This window comes from Doryrhamphus excisus, linkage group LG15 (assembly GCF_037039965.1).
Source record: "Doryrhamphus excisus strain RoL-2023G ecotype Guam linkage group LG15, RoL_Dexc_Guam_v1.1, whole genome shotgun sequence".
Classification (NCBI taxonomy): domain Eukaryota; kingdom Metazoa; phylum Chordata; class Actinopteri; order Syngnathiformes; family Syngnathidae; genus Doryrhamphus; species Doryrhamphus excisus.
This window is the reverse complement of record NC_136371.1, coordinates 3105161-3122209: the sequence shown is the minus strand read 5'-3', so window position 1 is coordinate 3122209 and position 17049 is coordinate 3105161. Positions and strand designations below refer to the sequence as shown.

The 17049-nt window shown below is 41.6% G+C and overlaps 2 protein-coding genes across 21 annotated transcripts in view; both read right to left on the bottom strand.

Annotated features, from left to right (window-relative positions):
- Nucleotides 1–17049, bottom strand: part of aurkaip1 (aurora kinase A interacting protein 1) — a 62403-nt gene that overhangs the window by 14661 nt on the left and 30693 nt on the right. The window lies entirely within an intron of this gene.
- rap1gapa (RAP1 GTPase activating protein a) overlaps nt 1–17049 on the bottom strand; it is a 58563-nt gene that overhangs the window by 12366 nt on the left and 29148 nt on the right. For 13 of the 20 annotated variants that reach the window (XR_013629899.1, XM_078796855.1, XM_078796850.1 and 10 more), the window contains exons 3-12: nt 11866–11959; nt 7099–7134; nt 5063–5110; nt 4571–4609; nt 3554–3745; nt 2234–2337; nt 1774–1852; nt 1656–1709; nt 1000–1083; nt 48–148 (exon numbers count right to left, since the gene is read on the bottom strand). Coding sequence is in view for 19 of the 20 variants with exons in the window: in XM_078796840.1 (XP_078652966.1) it covers nt 48–148; nt 1000–1083; nt 1656–1709; nt 1774–1852; nt 2234–2337; nt 3554–3745; nt 4571–4609; nt 5063–5110; nt 7099–7134; nt 11866–11959 (831 nt within the window). In the remaining variant the exon portion in view is untranslated. Of the gene's footprint in view, nt 1–47; nt 149–999; nt 1084–1655; nt 1710–1773; nt 1853–2233; nt 2338–3553; nt 3746–4570; nt 4610–5062; nt 5111–7098; nt 7135–11865; nt 11960–15353; nt 15514–15675; nt 15844–17049 lie in introns of those variants that run through there. The other 7 variants (XM_078796856.1, XM_078796843.1, XM_078796842.1 and 4 more) reach the window with 5 other exon arrangements.

Genomic DNA, 17049 nt, shown 5'->3' with positions numbered 1-17049 from the left:
TGGCAGTACAGTGTGTAATTAGTGTCAAATCAATGTTGGATATTTACCCTTTAAAGTTGTGGAGCTCAATTTTCTCTCCAAGGAACTCAAGGAATTCTACAAAGGCAGGACTCTCTTGGCTGTTGCCAAATAACTCTTCCTCTGAAGTCTGCAACAAAGAAACACGAGATAATATGTCTATTTAATGTTTACACATACACTGTAAGCACATTAGATTGCTTTCGGAGAAGTCTGTAGCGGCCTCTTTGCCACTTGTGCCGACGGGAGGGACGGAAGCGTGGGTGCGCGGCGCTGCGCCAGACTGAATGGAATTTGGTCTATGAAATTAGAGCCCAATGTGTTTCTTATTCATGTGCTCAAACCTCTACAAGTACCAGCTAAAGTTACCACCAACCCCATGTAAATAAGGCTAAATAAGTAAATAAGGGGGCGGCACGGCGGTCGAGGAGACCAGGGTTCAATTCCACCCTCGGCCATCTCTGTGTGGAGTTTGCATGTTCTCCCCGTGCATGCGTGTTCGGAGAAGTCTGTAGTAGCCTCTTTGCCACTTGCGCCGGCGGGAGGGACGGAAGCGTGGGTGCGCGGCGCTGCGCCAGAGTGCGCTGCTCATGGAATTTGGTCTACGAAATTAGAGCCCGATGTGTTTCTTCGTCATGTGCTCAAACGGCGGTCGAGTGGTTAGCGCGCAGACCTCACAGCAAGGAGACCAGGGTTCAATTCCACCCTCGGCCATCTCTGTGTGGAGTTTGCATGTTCTCCCCGTGCATGCGTGGGTTTTCTCCGGGTACTTCGGTTTCCTCCCACATTCCAAAAACATGCTAGGTTAATTGGCGACTCCAAATCGTCCATAGGTATGAATGTGAGTGTGAATGGTTGTTTGTCTATAAAATAAGGGGGCCGTCAATTATCGTAAGCAGATGCACTGACAGAAGGATTTACTGTTTTTGGTGGAAATGCAAAGTTAGAATGTACAATGTGATGATAATTATACACCCTCACCTGGCCAAACTTCTGATAAATGACCCCAAACTTGAAGTTGTTGCTAATGACGTGCTCATCAAAGGTTACAATGAGTCTTGAGGCCTTAAAGGAGACAGCATCAAAACGGGTGTGAGACTGCAAAGGAATATACAACATGGATAACTACAGTAAACCTCGGATATATCGGACTCGGATATATCGGAAATTCGCTCACAACGGACAGATAAAAAAAGAACCAATTTTTCTGTAATGCATTTCCAATAAAAATTCATTGCATATATCGGATTTTTTATAACGGATTTCGCCTATTTCGGACAAAATCTCCAGTCCCGTTCCAATGCATTTCCATTAAATTTCCCTCGCATATATCGGATGGCCGCATCGTGGCGCTCCGATTCGCCGAATCGTGACAGGCCGCTATACGATGTCATTTGCAGCGTTTGCAACGTTGCCTGCGCGTCCAGGTACATTGGTTAACATAGTCAAGGAAGTGCCTTTTTATAATGGATAAAATCCGATTTACGCATATACCGGATATAAATCCGATATATGCGTGAAACTGACATTTTCCGGTATACGCATATAACGGATTTCGCTTATATCGGACAAAACCAGTGGGAACAATTGAATCCGATATATATCCGAGGTTTACTGTATTCCAAAAAGAAACGTACTTTTGGATAAAGAACAGGGAAGAAGCGGTCAACGTTGACTTCCTCATAGACGAGCTTGGAATATAAACAGAAGATGTCAGATATATTGTTATGCTACACATCAGCCTTGATAACTCACCTTGGCCATTTGGACCACATTGGGAAACTCAGTCAGGCAGGAGATGGGGATCACATCATGGTAGGTCTTTTGTTTAGTCCTGGTCAAGTCATAAAACAATCAAGCATTCTTGTCATATAAAGTGATGTAATATTTCTCAGAACCAATCAGAAAGGAAAGAGATGATCCGGTACAGGCCATTATCAAACTTCCCCACCCCTTCCCTCTCGCGCTGCCTCCCGTGCTCCATCCCCACCCACTCACTGGCCTTAATAGTCCATCTGTTGCCCTGCTGTGGAAATGTGTTGTTAACGCTCTCTCTAGCTATATGACTCTTGAGATAACACTCCCACCGTTAAGAGAATGCATCTGCGCACTCAATGGTGGACATTTTAGCAGCTAATTCTGCATCTACCTCCGCTGTTCTGAAACCAGATTCAATGGTTTTTCTGCAGCATGTGTGCATATTGAGGAGTGTTACCTAAGCATTAGCCGCAGATGCTCCTGGTCACCAATCACATCGTACTTTAAAGAGAACACCAGATGTCCGAGGGCGCTGTCCGATGAATAGTAATTAAAGTGTTCCTGGGGGCACAGTGCAAAGATACAGCAATTACTACACTGTCTATGTCAGTGCTTCTCAAACAGAGGGGTGGGGACACATGGGGGGCACCGTGAGGTGACAGGGGGATCTACTAGATTGGAAGGTCCGTTAGTGTCTTGATTCCTGTTTGAACAATGCTGGTACCAGCAACTCATACAGTGGTTTGTAGCGATAAATACATTAATATAACAAGTTCTCAGTAGTATTTCAAATTTTTTTGTGCGTGAACAAATTTCTGTTTACTGGGCATGACAGAAAATAATTGAGAACCACTCGTCTATGAAAGGTCCAATCTCCATTGGGCATCTCTGTGTGGAGTTTTGCATTTTCTCCTACTTCTTTCTCTTTCGGCTTTTCCCTTCAAGGGGTCGCCACAGGAACTACCCTCCATCACTACATCCATAAACCTCCCCTTTGGTCTTCCTCCACGCCTCCTACCTGGCACCTCTAAATGCAGCATCCTTCTAATATTCAGTATCTCTCCTCTGGACATCACCATCTCAGTCTGGCCTCTCAGTAATGTGCATATGATGTACTGGTTCCTGATCCTATCCATCCTGGTCACCTCTACTAAGCATGAAAAACATGCATTGGCAAGTCTAAATTGTCCATAGATATGAATGTGAGTGTGAATGGTTGTTTGTCTATACCCCGCCTCTCACCCGAAGTAAGCTGGGATAGGCTCCAGCATACCCCCGTGATCCTAACAATGATTAAGCAGCATAGAAAATCAACTGATGGATGGGATACATTATTCATATACACGTGCACACACATTTTCTGCAACATCTTTATTGTTCATCGTTTTTTGTTTCACCCCCCCGATCAATTGCTGCAAGACAATTGATTCTTCATTAGATTAATTTAATGAACACAAAGTGATATTCATTGTGAAATCCTCCATGAGGGCTGTTATGCTAATGTATGCAGGAGGTGAGGCTGTTACTGTACATAGGGGCAACATCACTGACTTTGGTGAATTGGTGTCCTGGTGTGCAGTTAGGTGATCTATGGGTGCCACCGCACTGACAGAGACTACTCCACTTATTTCCAACCAGTGTACCATCAACAGGGCGTTTATTATATACTGTTGGTTAATGTGGTTAGACCGTGGTTTCTCGCTCTGGTCTGATGATATGGAAAATGTCAAAGTGATGACATAACCGTCTCAATTTGGATGGCGCGCAGGTGACTAACCTTTGTGAGGAAGTGTTTACGGTAGAGCATTGCCGTTGTGTTACATTCCAGCTTTGTGCGGGTGTCTGGGGACAAAGTCTGCAGCTCCTCCCAGTCCAGTGTGTCGCTCAGCTCATGATTTGTTCCCTCAATCCAGTAACCTCCAAATTGTGGCAGAAGGATAAGAGGAAAGGGTCTTTTCCTACCCAAAACCTTCCAAAATGCAAAACAAAAAAACAAACATTAGATAAAAGACTAAAGTTATTGTTACTATAATCAGAATAAGAATACATAAACATACAACAATGCCTCGTTTAATGCAATTCATTGGTTCCAGACCCGACCGTTAAGTACATTTAGGTTTACTTATTTATGAATTGATTATGTTACAGTGTAGAAAACATGATCTTACGATCTTAGACATATTAGCCCACACTCTAAACTAGGGATGCGCTGATCAGTCAGCTACCAATCACTATTGGATGATTTCTGTGTGGCTCGTACTATTCCAGTCTTGCTTGACATTTTGGGTAGCATGCTCCTCCAGTTAACACTCGGCATGAAAAATATCTCGCAGGGCTTTAATTTTAATATGGCATATTAAAATATATAATATATAAAATATGGCAAATTTTAAGGAGTCTGGTGAGTTTTTGATAGTAAATATCACGTTTTTAAATGCTTAAAATTAGCTTATATGTGCATATTTTAAATTAATAATAAGCCATATTCAACCACAAAACAGTGTTAATTTATTATTATTATATAATAATATATAATATAATATAATATAATATAATATAATATAATATAATATAATATAATATAATATAATATAATATAATATAATATAATATAATATAATATAATATAATATAATATAATATAATATAATATAATATAATATAATATAATATAATATAATATAATATAATATAATATAATATAATATAATATAATATAATAAACTACAAAGTGAAGAGGGATGGCTGTATATCACACAGAATGAGACCAGGGGTAAAAAGGTCGGCATCCTACCTCATGGACACTTGGGTAGGGAATGTAGTCCTCCTCCGTCTGAAACAAATAGAAAATAAAGCTTTGGTTTGTCATCAAAAATTCATATTGAGCTCAACATTCATTGAGAAGAACACAACTAAATTGTGAATGAATTATTCATTCACTTTCAGCTTTTCCCTTTCAGGAGTCACCACATGAATAGTTTTGGCTTAGTTTTTATGCCGGATGCCTTTCCTGGCACATTCCTTGCAGGGAATCAAACCCTGGGTGCACTGCCATGCAAGGCAGAAACGTGAACCATTATATCGTCACCATTTTTTAAACCGTTTTTTGGTGTATTACTGAAAAGCATTCAATATATGGTAAAGATGATAGTTAGTAGTATTTGCATTGGGTGATTAATGGGAATAATTGATAGATAAATGACTACAAGGATTAATAGTATGAAAAGGATGAAACAACGGCCATATAGTATGATTAATATTGTGTTGTCGAGATGCAGAGTCATACCTTGAGTGGAGGTGGTAAGGTACATCTCTGCTCATCCATCCTGTTCCCCTGTGAGAGGAGAGGCAAGATTAAGAAAATAAACAGAAGGAGAGAAAGGAGAAGCGGCAGTTATTTATCAACCGGAATTCAGACAGAGTATAATACTGGGAAAAAAAATGACAAGGTGTTTTTTTTTTTCCTCAATGATGCACAGCAGGCAAGAAAGCCAAATCAGAGATAGACATACGGGTTATAGAAGCATACACACAGCGAGAGAGATAGTTTAATAGCAAATGTTTGGGTGACAGACTGGTGTGTTAAGGACATAGAGGAAGTGTTCTCAATGAGGCCAAGGGGATTAAAAAGATGCAGGGATAAGTGACGCCTCTACAGAGAAGCATCTGTTGCATGTGTGACACGGAATAAAGCAGGAATGCCATAGAAAAATCAGGAAGATAATACTAATAATGCTTAATTTAGACTAGAGTTGTGCAAACTTTTCAACCAAAAAACATCGAATATTGGATGATCCCCATGACAAAGTACTAATGAAATTAAAAACACTAGTCCAAATTACAACCACAATAATAGTGCCGTCTGCCGATAACTTTGTAAGATAATATGTGATATGGGCTGCACGGCGGTCGAGTGGTTAGCGCGCAGACCTCACAGCTAGGAGACCAGGGTTCAATTCCACCCTCGGCCATCTGTGTGGAGTTTGCATGTTCTCCCCGTGCATTCATGGGTTTTCTCCGGGTACTCCGGTTTCCTCCCACATTCCAAAAACATGCTAGGTTAATTGGCGACTCCAAATTGTCCATAGGTATGAATGTGAGTGTGAATGGTTGTTTGTCTATATGTGCCCTGTGATTGGCTGGCAACCAGTCCAGGGTGTACCCTGCCTCTCGCCCGAAGATAGCTGGGATAGGCTCCAGCACCCCCCGCGACCCTCGTGAGGATAAGTGGTAGAAAATGGATGAATGAATGAGTTCTCCTATTTTGTGTGGAAGTGGTAACTTTTTGGCTTCTTATTTTGTCTTTCCCCACCCTCGGCCATCTCTGTGTGGAGTTTGCATGTTCTCTCCATGCATGCGTTGGTTTTCTCCGGGTACTCCGGTTTCCTCCCACATTCCAAAAACATGCTAGGTTAATTGGCGACTCCAAATTGTCCATAGGTATGAATGTGAATGTGAATGGTTGTTTGGATATATGTGCCCTGTGATTGGCTGGCGACCAGTCCAGGGTGTACCCTGCCTCTCGCCCGAAGATAGCTGGGATAGGCTCCAGCACCCCCCGCAACCCTCGTGAGGATAAGAAATGGATGAATGAATGAGTTCTCCTCCTATTTTGTGTGGAAGTGGTAACTTTTTGGCTTCTTATTTTGTCTTTCCCCACCCTCGGCCATCTCTGTGTGGAGTTTGCATGTTCTCCCTGTGCATGCACGGGTTTTCTCCGGGTACTCCGGTTTCCTCCCACATTCCAAAAACATGCTAGGTTAATTAGCGACTCCAAATTGTCCATAGGTATGAATGTGAATGTGAATGGTTGTTTGTCTATATGTGCCCAGTCCAGGGTGTACACCCCGCCTCTCACCCCAAGACAGCTGGGATAGGCTCCAGCACCCCCGCGACCCTCGTGAGGAAAAGCAGTAGAAAATGAATGAATGAATATGTGATATCACTTCTTTTTTTGTTTTCATAATATTGCGCAACTGCAATATGTTGTGGCTGACACACACACACACACAATAACAACAACTAAATGGGCTTATTCCATTATTTTGATCATTAACTAATTGCCAAAAATAGATAAGCTCTCTTGTCATTGTTGCTTTTCATGTTCCGGATTGTCTGATTAAAACAAACCGTCCAAGATCATAGCAGCATTTGTGAGGTGAGATAAAAAAGCTTACTGCAGACTTACAAACAGAATGTTAATAAAGAGCAGCATCTGCCTTTGAAACAACCTAAATTGCGACAGGATTAGAAACAATGCATGCTGTCACTGTGTTAGTTGCTTGGGTAATTTAACAAAATGCGATGGACGCATCCGCTTACCTGCATCTTTTCAATCATTTCAAATAAATCTGCAGTCTGGAGGGAGGAGAATGAGAGAAAACGTTGAGATATCTGATTGAATGATTCTCAGTGATTTGACCCTGAATCTTAGCTACTTAGGCCATCTTTAGGGCAATAGGCTGGTCAGCTGAAGACCACTGTGTCGCAAGTAGGGTGGCGCAACGAGCATCGAGTAATGGGAACTAGGACTAACTATTTTAGGGTTGGAAAATAATTTTAATATACGGACAAGCGGGCAATTAGTTTTCCAACTTTTTCAGTGACTGATGCATTATGGTGCCCGCTGTCTTGCAGGAAATGCATACTGCATTAAAAGTTGCATACTGCATTAATAGTTGCATACTGCATTAATAGTTGCATACTGCATTAATAGTTGCATACTGCATTAATAACGTGTTGAGAGGGGTGTCGTACTTTAGCACGCTGATGCCAGCCATACTTGCAGAATGCTTGATGCCGCTCTTGTGCCACTGTGCAAGTGTACCTAATGTTTTGGTAAGTATTACATGTTATCTTCAATGTACTTGTTAATGCATGATTACAGCATGTACATCAAACGATGAAACGCTGTTCAAGGTTTTTTTTAGGGCTTTGTAGTTGAAATAGGTGGGTCCCAATTAAGTGTATTGTTAGCTAGCTCAAAATAACTTCTTTTCTCTCATTATAATGTAATGATGAGGGATATTATATAGCAACTAGCTAGAATACTGCATACATGTACATATGTGTTTTGACCTTCGTAGACAGGCGGCGCTGGATGATGACATCACTACAGTAAACTACCGTTAAGAGGTGCACAAAAAGTCCTTACTTTGCATATTGTTACTGGGTACTTTAAGTATTAATGATTCATTATGCTACGGCACGGTGGACAAGTGGTTAGCGCGCAGACCTCACAGCTAGGAGGACCAGGGCTCGATTCCTCGATTCCTGGATAGGTTAATTGGCGACTCCAAATTGTCCATAGGTATGAATGTGAGTGTGAATGGTTGTTTGTCTATATGTGCCCTGTGATTGGCTGGCGACCAATTGGGCAAAGACAGCTGTGATAGGCTCCGGCACCCCCGCGACCCTCGTGAGGAAAAAGCAGTCGAAAATGAATGAATGAATGAATGAATGCTACAGCATCACAGCACTGGAACCCACTGACTCCTCCCCCTCCAAAGCCTCTGGCGGTGCTTGACGTGTACCTCCAAAAAAACGTGGAAAATGCAGAACACACCTGCAGCCATCATGTTTAAGTCAGTTTTACAAGCCTCATGTCCTAATATTGTCTGTTTATTTAAATGACATCCACGTAGTAATATACCACTCCCATTACGTCATCAGCCAAATGTGAATGAATTACCTTCAACTTTTATGTGTGGTGGAAACACACTGGAACCTTTTAGTACCAGGAAGTATAGTTACCAGTCAATATATAAGGTCACACATACATTTACATCTCTATCTCATCTATGATTTTTGCAAAACAAGTACCATCAGCAACTTTTCAATGCAGTACCAGTCAAATACTTAACCAATTACTATCCAATTACTAGTCTGAGCTCCAACAGTCCATGCGCAGTGAAAGCAGGTCAGTTGAACCAGTAAAAATGTCTGTGTACAGAGTGATTGTGTGTTAGCTTTCAATGTGAGTACACCTAAAGTCCTCCACCATCTGCAAACAATAGTCTGCCCCAAACCCTAAAGGTAAATACATGCTGAAACACATGGACCAGTGATTAAGGCTGCAGAACTTCACCTTACTTTAGGACTGGAACCCTAAAGTGTATCATTTACTGTAGATTTTTTTCTCCAGATCGCCTATTATTGACAATATAAACAATGAATTTAACTATCTATGCAGCATGTTTGGAAATAAAGATACAGTACTTACAATTCTGGGTTTGTTCCAGTGAGCCCTTGTCACCATTCCGGCAGTGACACTGTCGTTTTTAGCCATTTTTTTTTTTTCAAAAATTCCAAAAGATGCCTCAGCTCAGTAGACCTTAACTGAACTGCATCAAACGCTCCCTGAGATCATAACCATATTTCCCTGTGTTCATGACTATGTACATACTAATGTGTCAAATTAGCCAAAATGCTCCGAAACAATCTCGTATTGCAAGAAAAGGCGGTGACGTAGAAGATGGAGGTGCACAGAAATAAATCCAGTTCCTCTGGTGAGCCGCACCACTGTTAAGTTAAGCGCTAACATCCTATCTGTTCCAGGGGTGGAGCTCTTCTACTATCATAAAACCTCCCATACGATCCCCTACCGAGCTATAAAAGCAGACAAGGTTTAAAATCCTGCATAATATATGGTCGCTCTATGCCAGCAGTTTAGGTGTGACAGTACAGTAAAGCCAAAAAATGTTATTGTCTGATGTGCTGTGTTTATTTCCAACCTCTCCATAATAATAAATATTATATTGATTCATTTTACTCAGCATCAACAGGCTAAGGCTCTGATTGTTTTTCCAAATCATGTCACTTGGTATGGTCACTTGTTGTTAGGCAGAATTCAAAGGGCTCAAGTACATCTGCCTAAATGACCGATGATCAAAATGGCATATGCTCACTAATGTGTTTGAATGGGACTAACAGTGCCCCCGGACAGGGAGACAGCAGGAAACGCAAGTGACGCAGACGCCAAATGTCCCTTCTGTTCTGTCAACAATAGCAAAATAGAATGAAATATTTCACACACTATCCCATATAGTCATTGGAATGTAATGGTTTCCGTTGTCATCTCCAAAGGGGAAGGAACTGAGAATTTTGTTGTTGTTTGTTTGTCTGCTCTTTTATTTTGAAAATTACTCCATTACTGCATCTCACTCAATTCAGGTTAGAGTCAAGTGTTATAAAAATAGATGTGAAGGTGGACCCAATGTGATTCTTTTTCATGGGGCCCAGAATTCCTGGCAGCGCCCCTGGTACGACCTTTGAAAAATGCTTTTAAACATTATTAGAGCCCTCTATAAATCAAATAACACCCCTATAGCCACCTTTATATCCTATAGTAGACATTTATTCATTCATTTATTCATTCATTCATTCACTGCGTTGCTTGTATAATAGACATAATCAGAGTAACTAAGACATAAATAAGTCTCTTTCTAATGAGTGTTGATAAAATGTGTTCCCAGGGGGAGCTGAGTGGCAGGCAGACAGGAAGTGACGGGTGTTCGGACTCGAGTTTTAGCTTGGAGTGGGTTTCTGTCATGCCATATTCAACCCCAAAACAGCATGATTTATTAGTATATTTTTGAAAAACTGTGAAAACCAAAAAAAAAATGTCCCAGTGGAATACCATTACTATAGAAACAATACTACAAGTAGTACCGTATGTTTATTTATACACTCTACATTGGCAAATTAATCACTGTTCTGTCCATCCATCCATTCATCCACCCATCCATCCATCCATCCATCCATGCATCCATCCATCCATCCATCCTTCCATCCATGCATCCATCCATCCATCCATCCATGCATCCATCCATCCATCCATGCATCCATCCATGCATCCATCCATCCATCCATACATCCATGCATCCATCCATCCATCCATGCATCCATCCATCCATCCATCCATCCATCCATCCATGCATCCATCCATCCATCCATCCATCCATCCATGCATCCATCCATCTATCCATCCATTCATCCATCCATGCATCCATCCATCCATCCATGCATCCACGCATCCACGCATCCATTCATCCATCCATCCATGCATGCATCCATCCATCCATGCATTCATTCATCCATTCATCTATCCATCCATCCATCCATCCATCCATCCATCCATCTATCCATCCATTCATCCATCCATGCATCCATCCATGCATCCATCCATCCATGCATCCACGCATCCATGCATCCATGCATCCACGCATCCATTCATCCATCCATCCATGCATTCATTCATCCATTCATCTATCCATCCATCCATCCATCCATCCATGCATCCATCCATCCATGCATCCATCCATGCATCCATCCATCTATGCATCCATCCATCCATCCATCCATCTATCCATCCATCCATCCATCCATCCATGCATCCATCCATGAAGAAGACAGGGTGTGAATTACAAAAAAATACCACATGACCTCTAGTAGCCAAATACCTGGGACCTGACCTGCTGGTAAATGTCAATCTTTAGCAACACCAAAGTTTCCAAAATCTTTTTGTGAGATTAACAGTCACAGGAGCCTTACAGATGGCATGAACTGCATCAGCATCATCAGGAATGTGGAACAACTGGATCCAAATTCTCTCTTAATCCGTCTCTATTCCAATTCCCTATGCTCTCTTCAGATCAAGTCACATTGCGTAAGCCTCCTTCCGAAGTTGGCGGGACCTTATAAAACCAATCCAATAGGAGCCAGATTGTATCCTCTTTTAATCACCGAGGAGATCAGCTCTCTTTCACTCTGATTTCCAAAAATATCCCTTTGGTTTTTTCCCATGCCAGTCACTGGTTATTAATGATTATGGTTATTGACCATGAGATAGATCTGATATGAACTCCGACAATTTCAATAATTCAGCCAAAATTGTATTCATAGACAGTAATTGTGTTCTTAAAAGCATCGTATCCCAACAAAAGTGACTCATGCTAAAATAAAAAAATAATTAGCATATTGATTGCAGAAAGCAAACATAGACATAAACACAAAACTGACACCAGATTCTGAGGCAAGATGAGCCACGTACATCAAATAAAGGTCACACATAGGTCACGGACCAAATACCTTTTGGGATGGCACTGCACTGTAGGGGAGCTTGGACTGGAACAACGGAGGTTCTAGTGGAGCACAGATTCTGGATTCACTCCCATCGTGTTTCCTACAGTCAGAATGAGACACAAGGCAACATTCGGTCAGAAAACAGGATGAGGTCAAGAAAAGGGTCCAGGGCGCCAGACTGCGATTAAATGGTCACATTTTTGGAGCCCTGGGGTCAACATGGCTCATTATTGATCTCATATGTTGTTATTGGATTTGAACATGGACCCAGTCCAGGGTTTTGGTACACTACCGAATAGTCAGGGGTCTCAAACTCAATTTACCTGGGGGCCACTGGAGCTAGGGTCTGGGCAAGGCTGTGCCGCATCAGGTTTTCAAAAAAAAAAACACATTTATTAAAAACAGAAAAATATACAAACTTTTTCAGTGCTTTGGTTCCGATTTTCTACAATAAAAGCTCTGATAAAACATTCCACTGTTCTCAAATATCTTATTTTTTATTTTTCTACACAAAATAAGATGAAAAATAAATAAACAAATCAAGAATAAAGAAAATCAATCAGTAATAAATAAATATAATAATAATAATAAAACGGCAAATAATAAAAACTTAAGAAACCACATACAATTGGTGGGTAGACAAATTATTTTTTTCAGATTAAAATGAACAAAGCATTATTAGAGCCCTGTAGACATGACAAAACACGACTATAATCACATTTATACTTTTTTTTTATTTACAACATATTGCACAACTGCAGGGTCTTGAGACACATGCTAACTCGCAAACTAGAGAGCTAGCGACCTAAACGGTAGCCTTCAAGTTATTTCCTTTAAACTTAAATAGCCAAAAACTTACCACTTCCACACGGATAGGGAGGATAACGATTAACAGTTATTTAACCTTTAACATGAACATTAATCAAACGTAATAATTTTTTCTGGGTACATGATACCATACAGCATCCATATCAAACTTGCGCGGGCCGCACTAACATTAAACTTTCATATCAAGGCGGGGGCCTCAAACTAGTGTCCTGCGGGCCACAATTGGCCCACCGGCCAACAATCCGCCCATCCATCCAGTCAGTCAACAGTCAAGTGAATGTACTTATCCTTAAAGCCTCCATCCATACATCCACGTCTTTCCCTTCACTATGAAAGGACCCCTTTTGGTATTTTGGTTATGTTGGTTGGAGTTGAAGGAGAAAACAAATGCAATCATACAAAAATGTATGATGCCAAAGATAAATCACAAGTTAAAAATAAACAAAACACGAGTTGGTATAATCCCATCAGTATTGTATGTTTTCTCCGAGGGAGCAGATTTCAGCTAATCTGTTCTTCCCTGCTAACAGACACTTGAATGTATGACTTATTCATTTCTTGCTCTAAATAACATGATCCCCAAAACCTATGAAAACACGCTCGTCACCAAATGCCAAGCTTAAACACTTCAGAGATATGGAAAAAAAACAAAACAATAACCATATTTTCACATTGAATCAAGCAGAACATGTTTCATGTCCGACACAAGCGAGTGATGCATTTTTAAACCAGTGAGCGATGTTGTCACGCATCTTTTGCTCTGAATTCAATACTTGTACAATGATGGCTCTGTCCCCGCAGGACCACCGATCGATACCCATTGCGGCATTGACACTGACAACGGGCGAATTTGCACAGCAGGCTTTCAATTTGTTTGATTGATTCAGTCAGTGGTTGATGGTGTGGGTTGGGACTCGTTCAAATGAATTGCTGTCTATCTGAATACTATCTGAATAAGTCTAATGTACCGGTGCATAATACTTTAATACAATTATACAAAAAGTACACCAAAGCTCTATATCCTAATGGCCATTTTTTTTTAAAGAAATGATTGTAAGCAGTATGGATGGGCTCAAACAGTCCACTCCCATGAGAAAGTGTCTGTGGTGCTGCTAAGGATGGAAATAAAACAGCTGCTCCTCAGAACACAGGTGACGAAAGCCAGCATGAATCTTTCAAGTGCAGGGGGGGCTGTTACACAACAAGTGAATGTCTTCACTAATTCATACCAATAGGGCTCTATGTTCACAATGCAGGTCCATTTTTTTTTTTTTGCAACTTTTGCAAGTTTTCCAACTGACTTCACATCACCAGCCAAACCACTCCAAAAAAAAAAAAAAAAACGCAGTCAGTGACTGATGCACGATCGTGCCCACTGTTATATGTATTGAGTTGTTGAGTGTCAATCACGCGTGTTAAGGAACAAGTTCACCAAGTAACTTCAGATACAAACCAAAATAATGGCCAGCTGAAGAAATCCTAATAAAGTGGAGGCATTGGGACAAACGGCGAGTCGTTTTAAACTTCCCATTTGCACCGTGTGATGCGCCACCGAGCTCCTCTTTGGCTGCAACCGTCTCAACGTGAGTGACTGGCCAATCACAGAGCAGCGGATAATGACGAAATGTACTCATTTCGTACTCGTATCCGGCAAAAATGCATTATCCATAACGGATACTCGTTTATAACAAAAATATAAAAATGTTGTCCAAAGTTTGTTTTGTGACATGCAAGCCTCATTTCAATACCATTAACTTAACCATAAATATTAATTTAGCACCAAAACGATGCACTGTTAACTATTTAGTGTTTCAGTCCAATTACTAACATTTAAGTTGGTACAATTTCAGTAGTTTTGGTATATAAATAAATACACAAATTATTGCTGTTGACTACGGCCTATTATTAATTTAAAAAAAAAACATATTTAATCAAATTTGATATACCACTCACCGAATTCAAGCATTTTCAAGCATAAAAATTGTTAAATACAAATAGAAATACAAATGTAAGCCATTCGGAATATCATACAAAGACGTGATTTATGGGATTCTACACTGATCACTCATTATGTCATTAATGTTACAATGATGAGACCAAAGCCAACCCAAGAAGCACGCTGTCCAGAAAAAAAAAAAGTGTGAATTTATGTTATGTCTTATTGATGCCTAAAATGGGAACTCTGGTAACGTTACAAAAGTATTTTGTAGGCTGTAAGCAGGTTTTCTGGACTCTAAATATTAAAATATTAAATTTTTAACAAAGGAATACTAAAATAAACGTTTACAGTTAGCATGCAGGCCTCGCAGCTATGAGACCAGAGTTCGATTCCACCTTCGGCCATCTCTGTGTGGAGTTTTCATGTTCTCCTCGTGCATGCGTGGGTTTCCTCCCACATTCCAAAAACATGCTAGGTTAATTCAGCGACTCCAAATTGTCCATAGGTATGAATGTGAGTGTGAATGGTTGTTTGTCTATATGTGCCCTGTGATTGGCTGGCCACCAGTCCAGGGTGTACCCCGCCTCTCGACTGAAGACAGCTGGGATAGGCTCCAGCATGCCTGCGACCCTCGTGAGGATAAGCGGTAGAAATTAAATGAATGAATGAATTTCTAAAAATACAATACAATTATGCAATACATAAACAACACATGCACATGACTTACTCTGCGTAGTTACCACGGACAACCTCCTGCAGCTCAGTTCTCAGCAATAAGCTTCATACCGACCCCAGAAAATATTACATAACGCAGCCCAGCTGGTTAGTAGTGCAGCTCACAACAAACCGTGTGAGGATGTCCCAGCATGGCGTCTGGATAGAACGTCCTGTGTGGAGTGGAGCAGCAAAACTTACTCACGGTGTGACTCACTGTCTACATCTACATCCCCCTCTGTAGTCTCTAGCTCCTCCCTCGCCTAATGTTTCTCCCTCCTCCCTGAAGATGTCACGGCCACGTTTCTTTCCATCCTCATCTTCAGCTCACTCACCTCTTCTCATCAGATGTCCACCTGCTCACCTCGCCGGGTTTTTGTCAGACTGACGCTCGCTCCAAGTGAGGTTGAAGCATCTCCTCCACCTCTCATTTCCCTTCCCTCTGTACTCCCTCCTCCCACTCAGCCTCTCACATGCACATATGCACTCTTTGCTTGTCACTTCCTTTATCTCCTCCCTCTTTGTCTGCTCTCCACTGCACTCCCAGGATGAGCTACTCCACTGGCTGGGGACACCGAATTGTGGGGGGGGGGATAGGACCCTAACCGACAGGGGCGCCAAAAAATAACTACAAATTAAAATATCATTTTGCAAGGTCGGTCGAGTGGTTAGCGCACAGACCTCACAGCTAGGAGACCAGGGTTCAATTCCACACTCGGCCATCTATGTGTGGTAGTTTGCATGTTCTCCCCGTGCATGCGTGGGTTTTCTCCGGGTACTCCGGTTTCCTCCCACATTCCAAAAACATGCTAGGTTAATTGGCGACTCCAAATTGTTCATAGGTATGAATGTGAGTGTGAATGGTTGTTTGTCTATATGTGCCCTGTGATTGGCTGGCCACCAGTCCAGGGTGTACCCCGCCCTCGTGAGGAAAAGCGGTAGAAAATGAATGAATGAATGAGGATTTTGCAAGGTCAAGGGGTGGGATTTTTCCCCAAAAAATATCTTAGTTATTTTGTTGTAAAAGTTAAGTTTTTTCATGGGCGGCATGGCGGTCGTGTGGTTAGCGCGATGACCTCACAGCTAGGAGACCAGGGTTCAATTCCACCCTCGGCCATCTCTGTGTGGAGTTTGCATGTTCTCCCCGTGCATGTGTGGGTTTTTTCCGGGTACTCCGGTTTGGCTGGCGACCAAAGACAGCTGGAACAGCTCCAGCGACCCTCGTGAGGAAAAAGCGATAGAAAATAAATGAAGTTTTTTCATAGTTAAATTTTATAATTCATGCCAGCGTCCTGTTTGTCTATATGTGCCCTGTGATTGGCTGGCAACCAGTCCAGGGTGTACCCCGCCTCTCGCCTGAAGACAGCTGGGATAGGCTCCAGCACCCCCCGCGACCCTTGTGAGGAAAAGCGGTAGAAAATGAATGAATGCCAGCGTCCCTACCACTGGCTCACACACTACCACCACCACTCTTTGTAAAAAAAAAAAAAATAAAAAAAAAAAACCTTCAACGCGTGGCACCCTCCCCCATCGTCCTTTTAAGTGTTGTATTCACTTAAAAGTAAGCAGGTCTGATTGGAGTGACGGGGGTTGCCTTCATGAGCCAGATAGGGCTGTTGCTGTGGCAACCACATCAGTCAAACGTAGAGGAAAAAAAAAAAAAAAAAAAAAAGCAAAACACCCACATGCACATGCACATGCACATGCAC